Here is a 26,382-nt window from a genome sequence, read left to right as displayed (position 1 = left end):
GTCTTTGAAACACTAAGTTCAGTCGATTATACTGCAGCGCTTCGTTCAATAGGCGCGCTCTCCCCCTTTACGTCCCTAAGTGGCATTGACGATTATTTGTACTATATTTTTTTCGTGTCGTCGAAACGCCGTTACTTATCTCCGGATTATACAAGTTCTTTAAAGCTAAAGCATAAGTAATTTCAACAAAACTAGTGCTATCCACGCATATAGTTGCTAATTGCAAGTACTTTGCATGGAAACAAGCAAAGTTCACAAATATATATATATATATATATATAATTTCACGATTGCTGGTACATACGTTGATCGATTGATTAATGGGTTTTTTCATGGCGCAAGGGCCACTTCGACCAAAGCGCGCCGAACCCACGGTGCGACGAGCTGACAACGTACACGATGCCAAGGATGCCCCATGGCTGTAAAGGGGCCTTAAGTCAGTCGATGTGCATATGCGTACAATGTGTATGTACTAAATATATGGCGTTGACCAGTGAGGGTGTGCTGCGGCCATAAAATGTACGCTGCGATGTGGTCATGCAAGAATGGTGTGAGAGAATGCATGCAAGCAGCACTAATGCATCACCCGTGCCCTTGAGAGCAAGGGCCGGGAAGCACGCGCTCTAAATACTGCTAGTGCAGCAATAAACTCTCGTAAGAGGCCGTGCTACGGATCACTTGCAGGTATAACATGCAGTACACGTACATCATTAAAAAAAATAGAAAAGCTAAGACTAATTTACCGTCAAAGAGAGGGTCAGTGCCTTGCTGGATGCAGTGGAACTTGTTGACGGTGTGGTAACGGAAAGTGTTCTTTTTTTTTCTTGTGTGAGATTCTAATCCACGACATTCAAGCAGCACGTGCAGGACAGTCAACGTCGCGCCATATTTACCGCGGATATACGCGGCTGATCACCAGCCAACAGGTACGAGTGCGTGCGACGAGCGAGGCCGATTCTAAGTCGACAGGTGATAACCTCGGTTTTTCGGATTTTAACGTGATAGCGTTAAGGGCCCCGTGTCGCCGAAAATCCGGTGACGGCGTCGGCGTCCGGCGGCAGCGTACCCGGGAGCGTAAATTCTCGCATATATTTAGATAGATGTGTACGCCACGCCTTGCTACGTGACATGCGGCATATACGCGGGTTATATTGCCACACCACTCTATCCCTAAAGTTGCTCATCATCATCAGCCTGGTTACGCCCACTGGAGGGCAAAGGCCTCTCCCATACTTCTCCAACTACCCCGGTCATGTACTAATTGTGGCCATGTTGTCCCTGCAAACTTCTTAATCTCATCCGCCCACGTAACTTTCTGCCACCCCCTGCTACTCTTCCCTTCCCTTGGAATCCAGTCCGTAACCCTTAATGACCATCGGTTATCTTCCCTCCTCATTACATGTCCGGCCCATGCCCATTTCTTTTCCTTGATTTCAACTAAGATGTCATTTACCCACGTTTGTTCCCTCACCCAACCTGCTCTTTTCTTATCCCTTAAAGTTACACCCATCATTCTTCTTTCCATAGCTCGTTGCGTCGTCCTCAATTTCAGCAGAACCCTTTTCGTAAGCCTCTAGGTTTCTGCCCCATACGTGAGTACTGGTAAGACACAGCTGTTATACACTTTTCTCTTGAGGGATAGTGGCAACCTGCTGTTCATGATTTGAGAATGCCTGCCAAACGCGCCCCAGCCCATTCTTATTCTTCTGGTTATTTCAGTCTCATGATCCGGATCCGTGGTCGCTACCTGCCCTAAGTAGATGTATTCCCTTACCACTTCCAGTGCCTCGCTACCCTATCGTAAACTGCTGTTCTCTTCCGAGACTGTTAAACATTATTTTAGTTTTCTGCAGATTAATTTTCAGACCCTCCCTTCTGCTTTACCTCTCCAGGTCAGTGAGCATGCATTGCAATTGGTCTCCTGAGTTACTAAGCAAGGCAATATCATCAGCGAATCGCAAGTTGCTAAGGTATTCTCCATCAACTTTTATCCCCGATTCTACCCACTCCAGGTCTCTGAATACCTCCTGTAAACATGCTGTGAATAGCATTGGAGAGATCGTATCTCCCTGTCTGAAGCCTTTCTTTATTGGGATTTTGTTGCTTTCTTTATGGAGGACTACGGTGGCTGTGGAGCCGCTATAGATATCTTCCAGTATATTTACATATGGCTCATCTACACCCTGATTCCGTAATGCCTCCATGACTGCTGAGGTTTCGACTGAATCAAACGCTTTTTCGTAATCAATGAAAGCTATATATAAGGGTTGGTTATATTCTGCACATTTGTCTATCACCTGACTGATAGTGTGAATATGGTCTATTGTTGAGTAGCCTTTACGGAATCCTGCCTGGTCCTTTGGTTGACAGAAGTCTAAGGTGTTCCTGATTCTATTTGCGATTACCCTAGTAAATACTTTGTAGCAGGCAATGGACAGTAAGCTGATCAGTCTATAATTTTTCAAGTCTTTGGCGTCCCCTTTCTTATGGATTAGGATTATGTTAGCGTTCTTCCAAGATTCCGGTACGCTCGAGGTCTAGGAATAGGCAAGAATAAGATGTATGCGTTAAGAGACAAAATCGGCAATATCGTTACTAATATGGATGAGATCGTTCAAGTGGCTGAGGAGTTCTACAGATACTTATACAGTACCAGTAACACTCACGACGATAATGTGAGAGAGAATAGTCTAGAGGAACTTGAAATCCCACAAGTAACGCCGGAAGATGTAGAGAACGCCTTGGGAGCTATGCAAAGGGGGAAGGCAGCTGGGGAGGATCAGGTAACAGCAGATTTGTTGAAGGATGGTGGGAACATTGTCCTAGAAAGACTGGCCACCTCATGACCTCGAAAGTTGCTCATACCTTGTGTCAAATTCTTGACCACGTTATTCCCCGGAATTTTGACAATGACAGCCTGCAAACAAACGCCATGACACAAAGCACCGACCGCGCACGCCTTTTGCGTTGAATATTCTCGGGTGGAAACATTAAAAGTGCGAAACAATAACAGAAACCTGAAAATGATGTGAATTTTTTTTTTTTTTTCGCGCGGCTGTGCACTACCCCCGGGATGGATCGGCGCACGCAAGAGGCCGCGTTTCTACCAGAAAGCTCGCCTTCGTCAGAAGCGTTCACCGCCAGCGTTTCCTTTTGAACATTGCGGTTACATAAGCCGGGAAGCATCATCGGTAATTAGAGCTGCGAAGTATGCGAAGCTCCGCCATCCATGTTTATGGCGCAGACGTCGTTCTGCGACAAATGTTCGAGTTCTCGGAAGAGCTTTCAATCGGCCGATTCGACTTTCCAGCGAGGAATGTCTGGCGAGCATTTATCTTGTTTTGTTGTGTTATGCACGGTGTAGAATTAAAGTGGCCGCTGCCGCAGGGATTTTTAATAACTTTCCACTGGAGGTGCATCATTAATGTTTGAAATGCTATGCTCAAACTTACGGAAGGGTATGTCTTGTAAGAAGCATACTGTAAAACGTGGGTTCCATCTCATTTATAAGCCACACCCCAGCGAAAAAAAATACATATTTTTTCTATTAATAGGCCCCTTGCATATCAGCGAGAGTCTCCCCACAGGTTCTTGTGGGTGTTTAAATATCCCGCAACCCGGTAGGGTTCAGGTAGTTCATATATTAATGCGTGAAATTCTTGTTTATGGGGCTGATAATGAAGGGGCATGTGAGAGAGCATATATTAAGTTTATTTAAAAGCACATATCGAACTGCAACTGCTTCGACGGGTGTTTGGAGTTCTAAGCGCTGGCACGCAATACTTTTATCAAGCATGATTGTAACAGCGCCAGACAACGCACTGGGCTCGTCGTGGTCTGTACGAAAAATAACGTGCTGGCGGAGAAAGTTTGTACGCTTACCTTTTAAGTGAGTTTCGTGCACACCCATTACCTTTGGACCAAATTCACGGATGAGTTCTTGTGCATCATTGAGGTTCCGGGAGAGACCTCGACCATTCCATTGTATTATTAGTGTGTCCATATTGTTTGTATCAAACCAGAAGAGCGCGTTGCTTACAGAGCCCTTTGGAGGCCCTGTGATACGGTGTTTCTCTTTTTTGAAACTGTCGAGAGATTCGCGACGCTGCATAGGCGCTGGAGGCGCCGTTGGACTAGCACTCATGTCCACCGCCTCCTGCGGGGTGCCGCTGGACACCCGCTCTTACGAACGAAGCGTTCGCCTACAAGGCCTGGCCTCGAGAGACGAGCCCTTGTAGCCCACTTGGAGCCTTTGGAGCTTCGGCATTCTTTCCGTCTTTCTTTTTCCCCTTACCTTTCGCCATGCTGTGTATACTGTTAGCAAACCAGAGCTATATCTGTTAAGCAGTTAACATCCTCCCTTTCCCTTCTCATTTCTGGCTTTCTCTATGTAATGTCTAGTTTTTTTGTTTTTCTTTCGGCCCATCACCGCTCAACTCGCGTTCAGCTTATAACACCTAAATATACTCTCATTATACTTGCGCCACGTGGTTCTTGGGCCAGGGTGGGCATACTGTTTTTGTGTCGCTGCCACATAAAAGATCCACCATACTGTATACGTATAATAAACACTCCAAGGCGTACTGAGCCTGTGTGCAATTGAAATAGACTGCCTGCATGCATTGCACTGTGTATGCGTCATTGCGACAAGGCTCTACAATCACGGCCAGCACGAATAGCCACTGTACCACGATTGCGGGTTCGTCGGCGGTAACTGCGCCCGTGCGCGTCGACCTCAGCGCCAACTGGCAGCGAAGGGAAGAAGTGTAATTGTGGCGGCAATTGCCGTTGGAAGGGAAACGCGGTCGGGGACGGCAAACAATTCTATGGGAGGGGGATGAGATTTGTAATTATTTGCGGATACACAGGGCGGATTCGGTTCGCGCCGGACGGGTAATCGAAGATCTCTGCCTTTGTCTTACAATGGCATCAGTCGGCTGCTGACCTCGTGCAGAATGAATACAGGACGCTTTTACAGCTTCATTTTTTGTTCGTGCACGCTCTCTTGAGAAAAAAAAAAGACGGTCCTTTAGTGCAAAGTCAAGAAGCTATGCAGGAAACCCCGCACTGGTTCCCGCGAAAGAAATGAGCCTCGCACGCTGAAGCACACTTCGTGTATACTGGTCCTGGACTCGAACCCTGCACCATTGCCGCCTTTACGGGGAAGCAATGGGGGTCTTAGCTCAGGAAAACAAGGACAAGAGCGAAACAGTGGGACGAGCGCTAACTTTCAACTGAGTGTTTATGTCCGGAACACCACCGTATTTGTAGGCCCGCACAGCGAAAATGTCCCACTCGCCGCAAATGAAAACCGGTCGCTTGCAGGAACGCACATTCATTTGTAGGCAGAGCTGACGAAGGGGAACCATGCTTATCAGCGCCCGCGCTGTCCACGGCGCGCGTGAGCACAAAGCAGCTGATTTGACTCTTCTACAAATAAACAGTGGGAAGCCAGCGCGCCCTCATGTGTCGTTTGCGCGCATCCATGGCCTGCTTGTACCCACGATGGAAGTGTATCCACTTGGCTCTCTACGTGCCAACCAGCCCGTGAACGAAATTCATTTACATTACAGACGTCATACACGCACATATCATGTGCGCATCGCATTTCCAACGGATGATTCAGTTCGCCCAAGAACAAACACACCAACGATATATATATATATATACCTATATATATATATATATATATATATATATATATATATATATATATATATATATATATATATATATATATATTATAATACCGAGACCGATCAAGTTGTCCAGCGCTGTTTATTCCACCAAAGGCAACGCCCCCAGCTCACGCGCGAAGAAGTCGAAGAACAGTGAAGATGATGATGGCTATGTACAAATGAAAACGACGAAGTACGTTAATAGTGCTTACACTAACTTCCCCCCGTCATGGAAGCGGCCAGCCTGGCCGCAGATTAGAGATTATCTAAACGGGGAGTGAAGGGCTTCATCCGCGAGACGTGAACAATTTCAGCATTCCGGCGGCGCCGGTCAGTGACGGAGTGTACTGGGCGAACGAGATAGTTCACTGCAGATGTTTGCTGCACAACGGTGTATGGGCCAATGTAGCGTGGAAGGAACTTCTCACAGAGGCCTGGGGTGCGGACTGGAGTCCAAAGCAGGACTTGGTCTCCAGGGTGAAAACGTAGGTCACGGCGTTTGTTGTCGCAGTAACGCTTGCGCTCAGCTTGGGTAGCTTCTGTGCTTTGCCGGGCGATTTGACGGCAATGTGCAACTCGGGCAGCGAAATCTTCCGGAAGCGACGCGTTAGGCGAAGAAGGTGCGAAAAATAGTTCTCTGTCGAATATGGTGGAAGGAGATCGTCCATACACAAGGAAGAAAGGGCTGTAGCCGGTAGTTCGTTGAATAGCAGTGTTATATGCGAATGTCACAAAAGGAAGAATTTTATCCCAGTCAGTGTGGTCAGGACGGATGTACATGGAAATCATGTCAGACAGCGTACGGTGGAAGCGCTCAGTAAGGCCATTGGTTTGCGGATGATAAGTGGACGTAGATTTGTGGACGGTATTAGTGGCTCGAAGAACTTCCTCGAGGACTTGTGAAATGAACGCCTTGCCACGGTCACTGAGAAGAACGCGAGGAGCCCCATGGCGCAAGACGATGGCGCGCAAGAAAAAGTCGGCGACCTCAGAAGCGGTGCCGGATCGCAGAGGGGCAGTCTCGGCATATCTTGTTAAATGGTCGACCGAAGTGACAATCCAACGGTGACCGGAGGGTGTCAACGGCAAGGGACCATATAAATCAATGCCAACAAATTCAAAAGGTGCGTCCGGGCAAGGGAGAGGTTGCAGTAAACCGGCAGGAGGGGATGTCGAGCGTTTGCGGTGCTGACATGACGCACAAGAGGCAATGTATTTGGCCACCGTTGAGGATAGGCCAGGCCAGAAGCAGCGGGTCTTTATGCGGTCGTAAGTCTTGTGGAAGCCTAAGTGGCCAGCCGATACATCGTCGTGAAGTGCCTCTAATACCCGCAAACGAAGGCAGCGAGGTAGAACTGGGACCCACCGGTGACCTGTTGGGTGGTAAATGTAGCGGTGTAGCACGCCACCTTGAAGGCGGAATTGTCGAAGTTGGCGTCGCAAGCGGCTGTTGGGCGGTTCGGCGAACCCACTAAGGCGATCCATGAGAGCTCGACAGTAGGAGTCGGCCCGCTGAAGCGAGACGAAATCAGAGCGTGATGAAAGCGTAACTTGGTCCAGGGATGTTATCGAGAGTTGGTGAGAGGCAGGCGTAGCATCGGAACGACGTGGTTGGGAAGACGACGGCGCGTTACCTGGAGAGAGTGATAGTGGGCAGCGAGACAATGCGTCTGCATCATGATGGTGTTTTCCAGACTTGTACGTTATAGTGAAGTCATATTCCTGCAAGCGGAGTATCCAGCGTCCTAAGCGTCCTGACATGTTTTTCATTGATGACAGCCAACACAGAGCATGATGGTCGGTGACGATGGTGAAGTGGCGGCCGTAAAGGTATGGGCGAAATTTCTGAATCGACCAAACGATAGCCAGGCACTCTTGCTCTGTAATGGTGTAGTTCCGCTCAGCTGGAGAAAGTGTTCGGCTGGCATATGCTATGACTTGCTCTTTAGATGCTGTATTACGTTGCAGAAGTACTGCGCCAATACCTTGTGCGCTTGCGTCAGTATGGAGTATGGTGGGGGCACGATTATCGAAGTGGCGAAGCACTGGTCCGGAAGTAAGATGCCGCTTAAGAGCTTGAAATGCCGACTCGCAGTCGCTAGTCCACGTGAAAGAGGCACCGGTAACCAGTAGCTTGTGTAGAGGAGCTGCTATTGCTGCGAAGTTGCGTATAAACCTACGAAAATATGACGCCAAACCGAGGAAACTACGTAGATCTTTCTGTTGCTGGGGGCGAGGAAACTGAAGAACGGCACTAATCTTGTCGGGGTCAGGCTGGATGCCATCTTTTGAGACGACGTGACCCAATACTTTTATTGTTTTGGTTGCAAATTTGCATTTTTTTGTATTGATCTGGAGACCAGCATTCGCAAGGCACTTGAGAACTTCGTCTAATCGTTGAAGATGTTGGCTGAAGTCAGACGAAAAGATGACAATATCGTCCAGATAACAGAGGCATGTCTTCCATTTTAGACCACGAAGTACGTTGTCTATCATGCGCTCAAATGTGGCAGGAGCATTGCAAAGGCCAAAAGGCATCACGTTAAATTCATAAAGGCCATCCGGTGTAGCGAATGCGGTCTTTTCTTTGTCAGTCTCGTTCATCGGAATTTGCCAATATCCTGATCGAAGATCAATGCTGGAGAAATACTCCGCCCCTTGTAGTGTGTCCAAAGCGTCGTCAATTCGAGGTATTGGATATACGTCCTTGCGTGTGATCTTATTGAGCGCTCGATAATCCACGCAAAAGCGAACTGAGCCATCTTTCTTCTTTACCAGGACCACGGGAGACGCCCATGGGCTAGATGAAGGTCGTATTATCTTCCGCGCAAGCATGTCAGCGACCTGTTGTTCAATGACCTTTCGTTCGGACGGCGATACACGATAGGGGCGTCGTCGTATTATAGCGGAACCTTCGGTTTCGATACGGTGTGTAGCCGCAGGAGTTTGGCTCAACACAGAGGAACAGCTATCGAAACAGGCTTTGTGTTTTGCCAGGACCACCATTAAGGCTTCGGACTGCGCGGCTGTTAGGTCAGAACCAAGAACGGCTGGAGGAGGGAAAGAATCATCCAAACCTGAGGTTGGTGCTGGCGATGAAGAAGGGCAAAGCGTGACTAGAGAGATTGGTTGAGTGTCGGCGAGGGTTGCCACAGTCATCCCTTTGGGCAGCATCACAGGATCTGGGGTCGTGTTGCAAGCAGACAGAAGGGCGCGGCCGCGTGAAAACCGGACGAGACAGGTGGCAATGAGAATTCCGCGAGAAGTACAGCGGGAAGAAGGGGCGACTAGGGCGTCTCCGTCGGCGATCTGACTGGACGTTACGGCTACAACGTCTTCGTGACCAGGACGCAGGACGTAGTCTGAAGCGAGGACCAAGTTCACGCATGAAAGTGAAGAGTCCGCAACAGGTTCAAGCTCTGTATCTGTGATGTGGACAACTTCTTCTCTACATGAAATGACGGCTGAAGCAGAATGTAGGAAGTCCCAACCAAGTATAAGTTCATGGATACACGTTGGAAGGATGATAAACTCGATGTGGTGGCGTATGCCGTCGATGAGAACACGAGCAGTACACTGTCCGTCAGGGTGAATGAATGCATTATTAGCGCCACGCAAAATAGGTCCAAGATAAGGCGTTTTTACTTTACGGAGCCGGGAACACAGATCACTCCGAAGAACAGAAACGGCGGCACCGGTATCGATGAGAGCTGATGCGGGAACACCTTCGACAGTCACAGAAAGCATGTTGGCCGGGCGAACAGGAGGAATTTTTGAAGACCGATAAGAAGCAGTTTCCCCTCCAAAAACTGCAACAGTTAGTTTTCCGAGTGCTGGTCGACAAAATGGGAAGTGGGACGAAGTGGTGATGTAGAGCGCCGGTAAGGGGATGGAGAACGACGTCTGGCCGAACGGGAACTATGAGGCAGATTGGGAGCAGCTGGTGGAGACGGAGAACGCTGTTGAGGGAATGAGTGCGGTCCGGGATAGTAGTCGTCTGATCGGCGAGTGCGGTCTCTTTCGTGCTCAGCATAGCCTCGCCTTTCATCCTGCTGGCGCCGGCGGCAGAAGCGAGATATATGGCCGCGTATGCCACAGTAAAAACAAACCGGACGAGGTGGACGCCACTGAGGGTACGATGGCGCAGCAAGTGCTCTGGTTCCCATCGAAGCCAAATGGTCATAGGAAACGCCAGTAGGCACGGAAGTCACGGTAGGGGTGGGTAGCGAAACAACATCCGCGTAGGTAGGGGTGGAGCGCGCTACCGGAGCAAGATGCGTCGTGGGTGTAGTCATCGCTGTCAACTCCTGCTTTACGACCTCGCGCAAGTCGAAGGTGGGGGTTGGTGCGCAGGCAGCAGGGGGACGCTTTAGGTCTTGTAGTTGAAGCTCCTCGCGGATGATGGTGCGGATAAGAGCACGTAGATCTGGAGAATGAGCAACCTGAGGATCGCTGCTGTCATGTGGAAGACGAATAGACTGCAGCTCGTCGAGGCGTTGACACGTTGAAGTGATGTCTTGGACAGAAGCCGGATTTTGCACGATTAAGGCGTTGAACGCGACAGGCCCAATGCCTTTTAAGATGTGGCGAACGCGTTCGGCTTCCGTCATGCTAGGATTCGCACGGCGGCACAGAGCCAAGACATCCTCTATGTATGAGGTGTAAGACTCTTGGGGAAGTTGGCGGCGCGTTCCCAGCTTCTGTTTGGCGACTTCTGCACGGCCAGACGAGGAAGCGAAGATTTGCCGCAGCTTCGAGGTAAACGTGGTCCAATCCGCGATGTCGGTTTCGTGGTTGAAATACCACGTCTTTGCAACACCGGTCAAGTAGAAGGCGACGTGCCTCAATTTCTGGGTGTCGTTCCACTTGTTACAAGAACTCACGCGGTCGTAGTGGTCGATCCAATCGTCTACGTCATCACCGCGGAGTCCCGCAAAGACAGGGGGATCGCGCTGAGGGCTCGTCACAGTCCAAGAGGGCGCCGCAGGTGGGGTCGTCTGTGTGGTAGGGTTTGAGGCGCCGGAAGGGCCGGGGTCGGAAGTGTCCATTGTTGGAGGGGTAGTTGGGTGCAGGCGGCGACCGGAACGGAGCTCCAGGGAGGACGGGAACGCGAGAGGACGTCGGGATCTTGACGTACCTCCACCACTTTATAATACCGAGACCGATCAAGTTGTCCAGCGCTGTTTATTCCACCAAAGGCAACGCCCCCAGCTCACGCGCGAAGAAGTCGAAGAACAGTGAAGATGATGATGGCTATGTACAAATGAAAACGACGAAGTACGTTAATAGTGCTTACAATATATATATATATATATATATGGACAACCCTGGTCATTACCTTGTATAGTTTGTCTCGAACGTGGCAGTATATATAGAGAGAGGATCGCATTTCTTAGCGCATGACGGTAATTACTGTGCAGCAGCGTTTACACCTGACGCGCATCCCCCTTCCTCTGAAACAAACCGGTATACCGGTTCCTAGTGCCTACAAGGGCCGTGTGAGACGACTTTTCTCTTCTAGAACTACCTTCTCCTGTCGCACTAACGCAATTCGCCTTCGCGTTACCACCGTTTACACGGAGACGATACGCCAGCAGTCCCAGGTGATTCGCCACTTGTCGCTTTCATGTAAACGCCGGGCGAGAAGTGAGGTTGGCGCTTGGTGACAGCTACAAGCAGAAGCCATAGTCATTAGGTCACAATGGCGAGGTAAAAAAAAGAAAGCGATACGGGGAAGGGAGACGTGCAGGTATGCAGGCATATAGGAGACGAACTCACGGGTCTCGCTGCATCACCCGGAGTCCCGTCGTCTCGGTGGTCCGGGAAAGGGACCTGCGACACAGCGGATCGGATAGGGTGACACAAAGGAATCGGAGCACACGTAAGGAGGACACAGATACAGACAGGCCAGGCGGCAAATATGACATGCCCCGGAGTATTGGGGACACGCTGAAAGCTATCGATGTTATTTCAGGACGTCTGTTACTGCGATTGTCTGCTTTTTGCCATCGCTGCTCATTCTTTATTTGTGTCCTGCCTAACTTAACGCGTTGTCATAGGCGGTCATTGTTTAACTATTCTACGTACTATTCAGTTTGTTCGTGTCTCTTTTATGGACAGCAACTTCATAAATAGCTATGGTGGCTAGTGATGCAGATATGTATACTTGCAACACACGTTGACGTACAAACAATGGCGATGCATTGAACAGCATGTCGTACATCGCATAAGCAGACAAGCGAACAATTCCCCACAATAACGAGGCGCCTATGGTGACAATGACGGTAAAACGTGATCTTTTTTTTAAATTCTATAAAGCAAAAACACAGTTCTGGGTCGAGTAAAATTACATCGAGTTGAATTTCATTTCTGGCCATATAAAGTACATTTGCAAAAAAAAAAAAAAAAAGAAGCAATACAATGTTATTTTGGTAACAAGAAAGTCATGATAGTAATTAAGAATATAGTAATTGTTTTGCTGAACTAACAACTCAGCACTCTCTTCAGCCTATCAGGAGCGCTGTTATAGGCTATGCGTTAGTTTCCCTCGCTTAAATCGGAATTGCGAGGCATCAAAGTCAGCATGGCAAAAATGATACGTTGGGAATTGCGATGCCAAGTTCCTCACCACGTAAGGAGTTTTCTTGTGTCTAGCATAAGAGTTCACTGGAGCAAGTTTGACACAATCAAGAATTGTAACGGTCGTGTTGAAAAGGATGGCAAGAAAAAAAGAACTTCACTTCTACAACTAAGACCATGCGACATCATGTGAAGCACCAAATGTGTTTACAGTCAGAAGAATTGCAAAAAAGATAGAGGACAATTGCATACCGTGACCTCACAGATTCTGGCCACGTCGCACAATCGACACGAGATGTCACAGCGGACAGCTGAACATCATCAACAGAACAACGGTAACAGTAGAAGAAGAAAAAAAAAAAAGAAACACTGTCCGCTACAAAAAAAGAAAAACAGATGCTTGCGGCACGCCATGTCTGGATTTAAAAAGGAACACTTCATTAAACAAAGCAAAAGACAGTTTGTTGCTCTCGTGCCGTACGCCTTTTCGCTTTGTCACGGCGCTCCCGCGTGACGTCACCCGGGGCAACCGCGCGACGTCATCCGGAGCGCTCGCGTGACGTCATACCGGGCGAGCCACACAATGCAGTCGACGAGAACGATAAACATAGCGCATCGGCGCGGCGTGTCATTGTTCTCACCTCGTCCCCGCGCGTACGCTTTCCTCCAGCGGAACAATAGCCGTAAGCGGAAGCTACGCAGAAAGAAACGGGGTCGCCACGAGAAAGCAGCCAAGGACTCTTGCGGGTGCAAAGCGCGCACATATACCGCTTCTCACAGCGGGAGCCCCTCTGCACGTCTAATAAGGGCGAGGGTTCGTAATGTAACAGCACGGTCAGCATTCTCTTGTCTTCCAGCTTTTCCTTAACTTTATTTTTTGCTATAACGAGTATTTTGGCCGTAGGCGTGTAGTTATTCATTGCTTCCGTTTCAGACACAAAGAGCTGTAAACAACTGCCACAATAGAACGATTGAATCTCTTTTGTTTCACCTTGTTATACATTGCCCGGAAATTACCAGCTTCCTTTTTCTTTCTTTTTTCGTTATGGAGAGTATGAAAATACATTGTGACCCACACGAGTGCGCAGCACGGAGTTGTTAAGGTAACCCGTGCGGATTCCTGAGAGAGAGCAATATTTGTCCGAATCCGGGAACCGAACTGGCGACCAAGGCCTTTCTGGGCCGGTGGCTTTACGAGCCGAGCTATATGCAGGGGGGTTGCACATCGCAGAGCGATCGATAACTTGAAGAGGAGGAGGAGGAGAAAACACAGTTATTAAAAAAAGAAAGAAAGCACAAGCTCGGTGCCACCTTAGCTTGGCGCTCTGGCATCGGGCGGAGAACAATATTTTCCTTTCGCGAAACCTCCTCCACTTCGCCGATTTCCACAAAAGTGAATTTGCATATTCGGATCCGAAAGAGAGAGACAAGACCATGTCACTACCGCAAAACACTCGCATTTCGTACGGCAACCTTCCTTATCCTAGCATCGCGCGATGCCACATCAGCCATACTGTTCGTGTGAACTCCAGCCTTGGTTGCTTACGCAATGGTGTGATAATTTAGGTAGCTATATGGAAAGACCAGAGGCTCCAGTTGTACTGCGCGGGGTGTATGCGAGGCCACGGACAGTGGGTGAGGCGCACAAAGACACGTGTTTATACGAACGAATAAGAGGCGTTTTAGTGAAATGGGGAACTTGCATTCGCCCCAAGGGAACTGTGAATGGGACGAAAAAAACAAACACACAGTATAGCCCCACGCGCGCAGTTGTGAGCATTCATTCATTCATTCAAACGAAGGCTAGTAGTTCAAAAGACGTTTCCCAGAGAAGCAATTTTTCTTTTTAGATAGTGTTAAGAACGGCCCAGCTGAGGTGCAAGTTTTGCCAGCCAGTTGCGACAGCGGCGTCAACTTTCTCGGAACGCCACCGTTACGCTCTAGCTCCGTCGCCTTCGATCGAGGGGGGGACCGAGTGTTTATAAACCGCGGTTGTGCGGCTGCTCAGTGTACTTTCTCAAGCAGTCATGTTAGACTGATGCACTTTCTCTCGCAGTCATGCTAGACTGATGAACTGCATGTAGATACTGTAAATAAACCCATATTCCTCGTTCTCGATGGGAAGCAGTCCTTCCCTTCATCAACGTCCTCAGCGTGGATAAGTTGGATGACGGCATGGGCCAGCTACCTTCTAATACATGCCGGACTCCAATCTTGACAACGAGTTACGAACGGTGGGATTGAGCCCCCAATCCTTACAATAGAAGGTGGGAAGAGATTGGTGGATGGATGAGACACTGTATTCGTTTTTTTTTAGCAACAATTAATCGATATGTGCGGATTTGAATCTGACAAGAGAGCTCGCGGATGTTACAAGATCGCTGCTCCGTTGTTCACTTAGTCTAGCGGTGGAATGCGAATGACTCAAGACATCCCAAGAAAAGTGCAGGTATAAGTATACGGTGACGTCGTTTGACCACGGACTGGATCCGGTCACAGCGCTAACGTCTAAGAGAGTCTTAGCTCACTATACGGACCTCGACCTGTGAAGCTTTATATATATATATATATATATATATATATATATATATATATATATATATATATATATATATATATATATATAGTGAGTCATAATTAGCTTCCTTCCCTTTATACCCTTCCACAGACAGGCCTATACAGTCGTGTTTAATATTCGACCGCTTCGCCCTCTAGAGAGCAAGTTGAGTGTTCCCTTTCATATTGCTCGATGAGGTTGCCTCACAAAACAGATAGAGATGCTTATGCATCGACACAGATCTCTGGGCACGCAGAACAAGCGCTGTGCTAGGAAACCTTCATACACACACAGGTGCGTCGGAACGCGCCTGAAGGCGACAGTGTACACACTGTACACGCGGCTCTACACCGTATTCAATCGCAAAGATCTCGAGCGACTCAGGCGGCAAACACGTAGTTCAGGTGCCCGTTGATAATCGATGCGCAGGCAAGTCGCCCGCCGTTAAAAAAAAAAAAAATATGGCGTTTTGCGTTCCAAAACCAAGATCTGATTATGAGGGACGCCGTTGTGGGGGACTGCGGAAATTTCGATCACCTGGGATTCTTTAACGTGTGCCCAAGTACCCACGGGTGATGTCGCATTTCGCCGCCATCTAAATGCGGCAGCCATGGGCGGGATTCGATCCCGCGACCTTGTGCTTAGCAGCCGAGGTCGCACCATAGCCACTAAGCAACCGTGGCGGGTATGTCTCCTGCCATTATAAACGTTTAGAGGATACTCGGCTCTGCCCTTGCAAATCATGCGTGTTGAACTAATGGACGCGCCTATATGTGTATTACGAATCTCCAGTATATATATCGTCAGTATATATAGTCAGTATATAAGCGAAATCCAGTGAATGTGGTGGTTAAAGCAACAGTACAGGCAGGAATGTTACCGTTCGATTGGCGAGTTAAACTTCAGGACTACAACAGAAACGTCAGCCGCCTTACCTCGAACCGAACGCTCGAGACTATAATTTATCGACGAACAAGGTTTACGCTGACATCTAGAGAAACGAAACACTACACCTATAGTGAGCTTTGAGGACTTCTTAAAACAAAAAGAATGACCATGCAGATCGTGCGAAAACCCTCTCAAACCCATCGCGTACCGTACCGACACTGTGGTTCGGGAGCGATATTTTTAAAAATGTAAAACATTGCTCTTTATTTTCACTAACAAGCGGACATTTTACGCGAAATATAGGCAATCAATTAAAAATTAATTTCACCAGAATAAACTAACTTTGCGCTGCTCATTAGTGTTCCTTTAAGTGGTAATGACGCGTCATGTACAGACAGATATTGAGGCGTAGTTCCCCTGTGGGAGGCCTACCCTTCTGAACGTGCGTGTGCTGCGGCTTAGTGCTCTAGCGCAGCCGTCACGGCTTTGCATGAACAAGAACCGAGCATTGCGTACGTTTGATTTCGAAATCAAGCTATATGACCGGCAAAAGCGGACCAGTGCTGCAGGAACGACGAAAGTAAACACAAGGAGGTTTGCGTAGTCTCACATTCTGCCTCAAAATTATATTCTAGGGTTTTACGCCACCCCCCCCCCCAAAAAAAAAAAAAAAAGATTAGGACAATCTGATTGTGACGCGCACGCCGTAGTGGGAAAAACTGCAGATTAGCTTTGACCACCTGGGGTTCTTTGACGTGCACTTAATTAGTAAATCTAAGTAACCGAGCGTTCTTTTTTTTTTAATTTCGCCTCCATCGAAATTCGGCCGCAGCGGTCGGTATCGAACCTGCTACCTCTAACTCAGTAGCGCAAGGCCATGGCAGTCGCTATGGTACACCGCGGAGGGACCAGTTTGTCTGACGAGCCCGGTCACAGCGTTGATCGCTCTTTGCCGTTTGCGCAGCGCTCTCTCTCTCTCTCTCTCTCTCTAACTCCATCTCTCTCTCACCACAGATTCACGGCGTGCTGTCATGAAACACCGCAAAAGCAGGTGCCTCCCCGTGGCTTAGAAATCAGAAGTCTCCACACTGAAACCTTTCACGTTTATATCTAGCCACCCCTCGTGAGGAGGGCGTTTGTGAACTGGCATTAGCGCTTCCGCAAGCAAACAAGAACCGAAAGTGTTCATACGCGCTGCGTGTTAGAGCATCTCTTCCCCGACTTCGTCTATTCAGTACGTATTTGTAATACTCGCGATATGAACGTGGACGTAACGACACATAAAGCGTAGACCTTGCAGTATACGCACTCAAGGCATCTTGAAGATGGCGTTGCGGACGCGGGACGTACAGTCGCAGACAGAATATTACGGACCATGAAATCTAAGAAAAAGCTGAATATCTACGCAACCTCACAACGCAATCTGGTATTTGCATTTTGGACCTCGACTAGAATATGCTAACAACGTTGTCGTGGGCGGTTTTACTGGTTACTGCTACAGGCTGCTCGGGAATTGAACGTTTTCGGAGATCCCGTGGTCCATTTTATTCTGTCCGCGACTGTACGTCCTTGCGTAAACTTAAACGTTTCGATGCCCGTTCGCGTCATCAATTCATTCGCTTCGACGCGTACGTTGAACTACCAGGAAACGAAGAGCGTATACGCTTCCGCCAGTTCAAGCCAGTGTCACGGCAAGCTTCCCGTGTGTTACCGTAAGCGAGGCCTTCGCCCCGCAATAGTGAAAACCAATCTCGGGAAGACCGCCGAGATAACGGCCGAATCTTTGCTACCGAAGTGAGATGAAGGCTACAGCAAAAGCCTGCAGCACCATTCCCTTCTGGAAATCTGAGAAAAAAGCTGAATATCTGAGCAGCCTCGAAACGCAGCGCAGTACTCGACTGCGTCGTCCGTAATCTATTGTGGTTGACTGTACAGGGTCGGGAATGCGGGGTAGCTCTAGCCGCGCGCTGAGAGGTCCAGAGGGGACCGTCCTCCGCCTTCGGGGATCATTTCGACTGCGTTTACTTGCATCTTTGCCAGCTCTCAGGCATTGGACAGACTTTGTGGCGATAATGCCTTTCAAGGTAATACGCTCGTCGGAGAAGCAGCACCTTCGTTCATATCGATGAAGATAAATAGCCCGGCGACGTTCGCGGCTGCCCGTATACCTGTCCCTTGCACAGCTTCCGCAAAGCTGCGGGTATCACGAAGCATAACTGAATTGATATAACGCTCAGCCATTCACCCTGCTAGCTGCACGTATATAGCGTACGAAGTTGCACGAAGTCGTCCTTCGGCACCGGAACGTGTACCAGCTCTACAGGCTGAACTCTCTTTCACCCTTCATTGCAGCTTCGACTACCGCTATCGCGATGCGACTCAACTTTACGGCGTCGCTCGGCGTTGGGCGTCGCCTCGACGTAACGCACGCTGTTACCGTAACGGTGTGATTGACAGAGCCTCGCGCAGCATTTGTGCACGGCGACGAGAGACCGCGCAAGACAGGACATCGAGCGCGCCGCTTTAAGCCGACTGGATGACCGAGCGTTCACGGAAGAAACGACACTGGGGCCACGCATGGCCTCGGTGATTCTTCGCGCTGCGCTTTTCGAAGAAGACTACTCTGCGAGCGCCGCTAATGGGGCACGGTTAACACTTCAATCTGTGTGTGCGCGCGTGCACAACACTCGTTCTTGCTTTCCTTTTCCATTTCCTTCTTTTTTCTTTTTGCCATCTTCCTTCTTGTCCTTGCAGTGGAGGGTAGCAAAGTAGGTACGTTTATCTTTTCTTTCTCCCTCTGTATCTTTTCATAACGATTAGGTCATCCCCGTCCGCCTACGCGAGAAACAAGGGGAGAGCTGGGAGCCAACGTTTCGACAAGCGCACTTACCTCGAAAAAGACAAGTCCGACTTGTCGAAACGTTGGCTCCCCTCCCTCCCCCCCCTCAGCTCACTCTCACCTTGTTTCTCGTGTTGCTCATCGTCTTGAATTGGCATCTTCCCGCATTCCCCGTGTTTTCCCATCTGCCGATAGACACACCCCCTAAGTGAGTGCCGCGCCAGGTCCTGTATGTTTGTGTCCTTGCAAACTTTGCGATCTCCCCACTTTATCTAGTGTACTACCGCCATCTGCAGCATTCCCTTTCCTTCATTGGCACACGCCTTAGCACCTATTTCTGTCGCCCTTATGTTCAGAAAAAAAAAAATATATATATATATATATATATAGAGTGTGTGTGTGTGTGTGTGTGTGTGTGTGTGTGTGTGTGTGTGTGTGTGTGTGTGTTTGGGCGGGTGGGTCTGTGTGTGTGCGTGAATGTGTGCATGAGCGTGTTTGTGAAGACCTACGTAGACTGGGAATAGAGAAGGAGAAATGTACATCTTATCGACTCTCGCCTATAGACACTCTAAAGACGAAGAATGAGCAACAATAAATAGGGACTGCATCGACTTTTCTCTTTAGGTGGTCTATAGAGGGGAAGCAGACAAAAAAGAATCAAAAGCCTTATCGATATTTTTCTATAGATGATCTATAGTCTGCTAGCAGCCAAAAAGAAATAAAAACCTTATCGAATTTTTTCTATAGAAAGTCTATAGACAAATAACAGAAAAAACTTGAGGCAGTGACCACTTTCGTCAAAAGATGTGTATAGAGGGCAAGTGCACAAAAAAGAAAGAAACACAATATCGGCTTTTTTCTATATAACGTCTATAGACTGCGAATAGACAAAAAGAAATGGAGAACCTATTGACTTTCGTCTATAGAATCTCTATAGACAAGTAATAGACAAAAATAGAGACTGTATCGACTTTCGTCTATAGGATCCTTTTGTTACATGCATTCGCAACGTGGTGTATAAGATTCCACTTTCGTGTGGGAAGTACTACGTGGGCCAGATGGGCAGATGTTTAGACGTGCGTCTGGCGGAGCATAGTAATAAAGTGGAGAGCATCGCAATAGATGGGCATCCGGCTGCCCATTGTACAAAATGTGACGCGAAGGCACCATGCTTCCCTCTTAAAACAAGCTGTTGTTGTCTATCGTCACAGGAATAAGATTACGAAGGAAATTGTTGAAGCAGCTGAGATAGCCAGAGCAGGTGACGATTGCGTTAGCACGCCGTCTATTGTTTTATCAAAGAAAGAGCTTGAATTTTTGGGCATAGTAGTCACATGACTGCTTTTCCTCCTTCCCTTCAGTGCGTCTGCTGCAGTGGCGTCCCAGCGAGTATATATATGCTCACCAGCTACAAGAAATCTATTGTTGAAAGTTAGCGCTCGTCCCGTGTTCCTGCTTGTCCCTGTGTCATTCTTGCACTATGTATCCCAGTCGCCTTTGGTTAGGAGTTGCCTTCACAAAGGCATACTCTACATTAATTGGAGTGTCTGACAGTGCAGCATGGGAGGTCTGTGGCACCGAAGAAAACATCGTCCACCTGCTGTGACACTGTCCAAGATATGCCCTAGAGAGACAAGAACTTGCCAAAGCTTTCCAAAAACTGGACAATCGGCCGCTTTCTGTGCAGGTGCTGCTGGAACACCACCCCCATCGCCCGTCGGCCCGTAAAGCGGTGAAGGCGCTTTTGTGTTTCTTAAGGACGACGGGTTTGTGCGACCACCTGTGACTATTAATGCAATTTCTGTAAAACCACACGCGTCAGCGAACTTGCCGCAATTTCCTTCTTTCCTTCCCTCCTCTCTCTCCCTGTGATCTTTGCTTTCCCCTTTCCCATTCCCCCGGTGTAGGGTAGCCAACCGGACGTTATTCTGGTTAACCTCCCTGCCTTCTTCCTTTCTCTTTCCTCCTCCTCCATGTATCCCAGTTTGTATGTATCCAACCAACACGCCCAAACTCTTCCCCGCTAAGCTATATACTCTGATAGCGGCGTGCAGGGAGACCGTCGTGCACGGGAGTCATGATGTATTCACCGTCGTGTACGAGCTATCATAACACCAAGTCAACGTAAGTCAGTGCCGAAGGTGGCAAGCGAGCGAAGTGTATGGAACTAAGGCGACTGGGTGGTGGTTCAGCGGAATCCAGAACAGGTAGGTCGAGGCGGAGAGTGCTTGCGGAAGAGCCTACGAGAGCAGAATGCGCGAAGAGGAAGTCCAGGTAGAGAATGATGTCGTGGGGACAGCGGGCGCTGACGGTGAAGAGAACGATACTGAAGAGTTCGGCGAAGGAGGCTTGGACGGCACACACCAACTACGGGAGCTGTTTCGCCGTTGGCGACACAGAAAACAGGCGTAGTGGCGGGTGTTAATAATTTCCTTCAAACCGGTTACGAAGGTAAGCACACAGGACATAGGTTAGCCCCAGTGTCTATAAGAGCTGAGACAGGAACGCCGCCTACTTGTACTTCCAAGAGATTCATATGAGTCGGCAGGGTCAGTTGAATATTTGGCGGCGGAGGGAGCAATACGGCATCACCTCGAGGCGCCGCATCCGCTTGCATCTTTAGTTGGGAGCAGTCGTTGGTAGTCGGGGAATATGATCGACGTGGCTGGGGTGAGCGAGATCGTCCGCGTCGGGCCGATGGCGGCGGTGAATAGGGGCGGTTCTGTGGAAGAGATTCAGTGGCGACATTATCGAACCGTCCGGCATCGCGACGAGAAGCGCCGGTTGGGCAAAAGTAGCCAGAACGCGCGATCTGGGCCGAGCAACTCGAGCGACTGAGAGTGGCGTGAAGAACGCCTGATTCGACGACAGTGAAAACAAATGGGCTTGTCGTCAGCAGTGCGGAATTGCGACGGTTTACAGAAAAGCGGTGGGTAAAAACTTGTAGGACCGGGGCGGGGGGAAAGCCGGGCGGGCGCCAGGACGATGGGCCACGCAGACGAAGTGACGTCCCATGTTGGCTACTTCTTTGCGTGCAACTGCGTGAATAAGCAAATAGCAAAGAATAAGGACCTGGATTCGAAGGAAGTGGGATAGACGGCCTCAATCTCTCGCCGGAATATCCGGGTAACATCGCCAGTGCTGATCGTACGGGGAGCATCGGCAGAGGAAGATGCTGCCGCATTGTTTGGTAGATGGGTTAACTGTTGTCGATTCGTCGGCTTTTTGCGAGTTCCGTGCGGCGGTACTTTCCGATTACTGCGTCCACCGTATCCACGTTGTTGCAGACGAGCAAGTGGAAGGCGTCATAGGGGATAGCTTTGAGAACGGGAGAAATCTTGTCTTGCAAAGTCATCTGTGCATCAACCTGTCATCACAGAGACGTATTGCTCTGTTGACGTCTGTACACGACTGATAAAACCCCTCTATGAGGCAAGTTGGTGATCGTAACAGTTGCCGAACAAGTCTCGCAGCTTTGGTTTAAGCCTATCGCAATTGGTAAGCATCTTTTCGTGTGTTCTAAACCATATTCGAGGGGCGCCACCTGAATTAATATACTACGCTAGCGAGCATAGTAGTAGGGTCCCACGGGTTATATTGCTGCTGACGCGTTTGTGCAGGCTGATCCAGTCCTCGGCGTCTTCTCCATCTTGCCCCGAGAACGCGCCAGGATCACGGGGCGTGGGGAGTTCGATGTAGGTCGTCCTATCGTATGCTTTGGATCTCTGACCCTATGACGTGTTTGTTTCACTTTCTTACATATTTTTATATTGCTCGTTCCGCTATGAGAAAAGGAGTAGCCGTCCCCATTATAAGGTGGCTACGTCTCCTTCTTTTATTTTCATTTCAACAACAAAAGGTCGTCGGAGTGGCAGCAGTTGTGGAAGCCGGTTGAGTAAAGCTGGCGTCTTTGGGAGCCACGATGGATGGTTCGATATTCCATCCACTGCGGAACTCTGACGAGGAGAGGGAGTGTCCACCTTGTCCCAGTATGATGTCTGGGAAGACGTGGCAGACAGGCTTTATACAAGTATATTTGCAAGCGAATACGCTGCGCTTGCCTTCAATCGTCGTCGTCGTCTTCGCAACACTGGCCCCTTCGTCTTTGTAACTACAGGTCTGTAGCAATATAGTAGCAAGTGGAGTTGATGTGGTTATGAACCTCTGTAGTTCACATATAAATATTGACCTTCTGGCCTAGCTTGGTCGCTTCCGACATAAGGAATGCTTATTCAGAGTCCATGTACAAGAGAGAGCAGTGAATTAACAGAGGAAACAGGAGCATCGAAAGATTTTGCTCATGACACTGTTTTGACATTAAGCAAAGCTTCTTGTACATTCATTTTGTAATTTGTGATTATGTTTTGATAGAACTGGCTAGAACAATGTGAAAAGAAATATGTCTATTGTCACAATAATGCTGATAAGACCCCATTTGCATGCAGCTGTTCCTTTACAGGCTGAAAATACGACGTAATAATCATGAACTCTAGGTTTTGCGCACTCAGAATTAAGGACTACAAACAGCAGAGCATAGAAAAGAGTGCAACTAAGCACAAAAAAGCGAGCAAGGAATGGGGCTTTCTTTATGGAAGGGCGCTGCCGGGTGGTATTTCTAAATTTTCATATTATGTAGATCAAGTGAATTTTAAAGTTTTGGTCGAATACATGGGCAGTCACTTAGCAAGTGAAGATATATTATAATGCCGGGAACCTTTGCTATAATGACCTACAATATAGAGAGCAATATTCAAGAAAATCCTCTTGTCGGTGTGACGGAGCTGTGTCTTCCCTTGTTGGCATTCTCATTGATGTTGCTATATTTCCTGTGCTCGCAAGATGTTCAATGCTAATAATTTTCTTGACGTGCCACTTTTCATCACACAAACAAAAAATACATTTCTTTGAAATGCAGAATTGATTAGCAAAAACCAGTATTCAGACTGTGTATCCTCATCTTTGATTTTTTGCCTTGTATGAAGTTTTTTTAGTGATGACTGCTTATAATTATTGAACGTAACTGCTTCAAGGCAACACAACAGCTTCTGCTAATCGAAATTCATAGTAGTTTTCGGCTCGGTATTGAGATGAAGATGAAGAGGTTAACCAGATACCACTCCGACGACCATTTTTTTTTCTTGAAATGAAAATAAAAGAAAGAGACGTAGCCACCTGATAATGGTGACGGCTACTCCGTTTCTCATAACGGAAACAACAATATGAAAAATATGTAAGAATGTGAAAGAAACACGTCATAGGGTCAGAAACCCAAAATACACGGTCCAACGACCTACATCGTGCTTAAGATTTCTCTTTTGTAAGAGCTCCTAAACCAGCACACGTTCTTGGATAGAGATTCACAAAGCGAGTGAAAAACACAATTGCTGGGTGAACTAGAGGTTAGAGAGCATTCAGGGGTGCGATTGGCAGCAAGATTTTGCAGCTTTAGAAGAGCCGGTCAACGCGCGAGTAAATAAAAAGACGCAAAAAGATATCAGTTGAAACAATGACTTGAGTAGCATAGCAGCAATGCATCGGGTAATTTCGAAGGAGTCAAGATGGCGACAAGGAGTTTGGAGTGCAATGCATGGGCTAGCGGGAAGGCAGCAGCTTGGTCTTTCAAGGGACGTTAGCCCTAGTAGCTCAACGTAAGAGTCGTCACGGCGGTATACAGAAGTATACTCAAAGCAAGAAAAAATAAAGAAAAGACGACTAATACAGAGGTGCAACAAAGCCCCATCCTGCGCCCCCTGTTGTTTTACAGGGAAGCTGTATATGGCTAACCGATACGTACGTCTGTCCGCCCGTTTGTCGCTGGTACACCGAGAACTCCAGCGCAACCCCGTGCGCATGCGCGAAAAGATTTACAAAGAGAGGGGCGCGATTGGCTGCACCAGTAGTGACGTCGTTGCTCTTCGTCGTAGAGGAGCGCGCGCAGCCGTTCCTCTCCGGCTCCTCAATGGTACGTCACGCCACACGTCACACATAATCCTAAGGAGCAGGCAGCTTTCGATCAGCTACACCGAGGGCAGAGGCGGGAACGAGCGCGTCTCCGCCGTGCCGATGCTCCAGCGCGGGCACAAGAACTGGCGTATGCAGCCGATAGCAGGCAGCAACTACGTATACCGAGGATCAGGCAGCCTAACAAGCCGACATTTAATGAACCGTCGGGGTTAACCCAGTGATAAGCACCGGAGCCGCACATTTCGGCTTCACTGGTTAACCTGATTTCATGACGCACCGTTATTGCTTGCTGTATGCTGACGATACTAGAATGTTTACTCTGATAAAAGCGGGAACTGCCTAGAAGATAAACTTAGTGAAGACCTCCTCAACATACTGCACTGGTGTAAATTAAACAGATTAAAACTTAATCCAGCTAAAACAAAATTCATTGTCTTTACATCGCATTATTCGTCATTCATTCCTGTTCCTTCCATTTGTACGCCACAATATACAGTCCACTAGCGACGACTGCATGATTTGGGTGTCATACTAGACAGAAAGATAAAATTAAAATTTAAATCCCCCAACATAGCCTGGTTTTCGGAATGACCATTACCTTAACACTATAACACACTAGCGCAAGATTTGTTTAGACTGGTCTTCCGCATTTTCGCACGCTAAGCTATTCCGGCATCCTAATAGAAAACTTCAACCGGGTCAAAAAACTTTGATGTGCTGCTAACATCTGAACGTGACTTACTTGGCTTACCTGGCGCGTCCTAAAACTGCAATAAAATAGTTGTTTAGAGACTACAAGTACTCAAACTTTGAGGCAATCAGCTGTGAGTTCGGCACACTCATACACATTTTTGACCACTTCGATGAACTGAGTGTTCAATCTAAAGGGAGTAGGTCTGTAGCTAAAGTCGCTGAATTAACCAACAAATACAACCCGGCTCACCGAATAATTTTATTTGGCAATACACCATGGTATAATGTTACTATTAAGCCCGGGTACGTCCTAGTGACATGAGCTGAGTATCGTATAAAGAGGCTTCCGAAAATCACATGGCCTTACTTAAGATATGGAAATTATCTGCAAAATACCATAACAAGCATGCTCATATCCGATCCGCCAAGATTCTGGCGCTCTGTAAATTCTGCGAACGAACGACAGCCCTTATCGACAACTCTGGCAGTGCCATCCCTCGCGAAAGATGCGGATCCGTACTTAAGGTCGTTTTGTTCACGCAATATTTTAGACAACCGAAGTGCTTCACTGCCAGAATTTTCTTACTGGGAATACGCCATTATGCCTCCTATAATGAGTCGTTCTGTCTGTGTTGAAAATGTAACTGACAAAACGTTCCTCTTAACCCGGCTGCGACGGAATTAACACAAAGTTCTTTTAAAGCCACAATAATTGTGCATCCATCAATTATTTTGCCGAAGCTGTTCCAGCAGTCATTCGACACGCGATCTCTCCCGGCTGAATGGAAGAACGGAAAGATCGGGATCCACTTTTCAGATCAGGTAACCAGCAATCACCAAAAAATTACCGAAGCATTGCCCTCACAAGAATTCTTTAATGTCATCACTATTTACAGAACCGTCATAAACGAAGAGCGCTAATCGCACTAAGCTCGCCAGTCATATTCATCACATATATGGACGCGCCACCGTTGTACCTTGACCTGATTAGAATAAAAACGCAGGAAAGTAAAAGTTAAAAGGCGGCTCTTCCAGGTCTCGCGGAAAGCGCGACCTGGAATGGGCCTGCGTTGTGGAATGCCGGAGACCCGGGACAGAGTGCCCTATTCTCTACCGGAGTTCGTACAAAGGTATCGAGAACCGGTTCAAAGTGAGCAAACCATACTGGAACCGAGGTTACCACT

General features: G+C 48.2%; 1 protein-coding gene across 3 annotated transcripts in view; it reads right to left on the bottom strand.

Annotated features, from left to right (window-relative positions):
• Positions 1-26,382, bottom strand: part of LOC126534563 (kelch domain-containing protein 3-like) — a 118,429-nt gene that overhangs the window by 64,280 nt on the left and 27,767 nt on the right. For all 3 annotated transcript variants that reach the window (XR_011895828.1, XR_008613064.2, XM_072289341.1), the window contains exon 2: positions 11,457-11,510. Coding sequence is in view for 1 of the 3 variants with exons in the window: in XM_072289341.1 (XP_072145442.1) it covers positions 11,457-11,510 (54 nt within the window). In the remaining 2 variants the exon portion in view is untranslated. The remainder of the gene's footprint in view (positions 1-11,456; positions 11,511-26,382) is intronic.

This window comes from Dermacentor andersoni, chromosome 7 (genome assembly GCF_023375885.2).
Source record: "Dermacentor andersoni chromosome 7, qqDerAnde1_hic_scaffold, whole genome shotgun sequence".
Classification (NCBI taxonomy): Eukaryota; Metazoa; Arthropoda; class Arachnida; order Ixodida; family Ixodidae; genus Dermacentor; species Dermacentor andersoni.
This window is presented reverse-complemented; position numbering and strand designations above follow the sequence as displayed.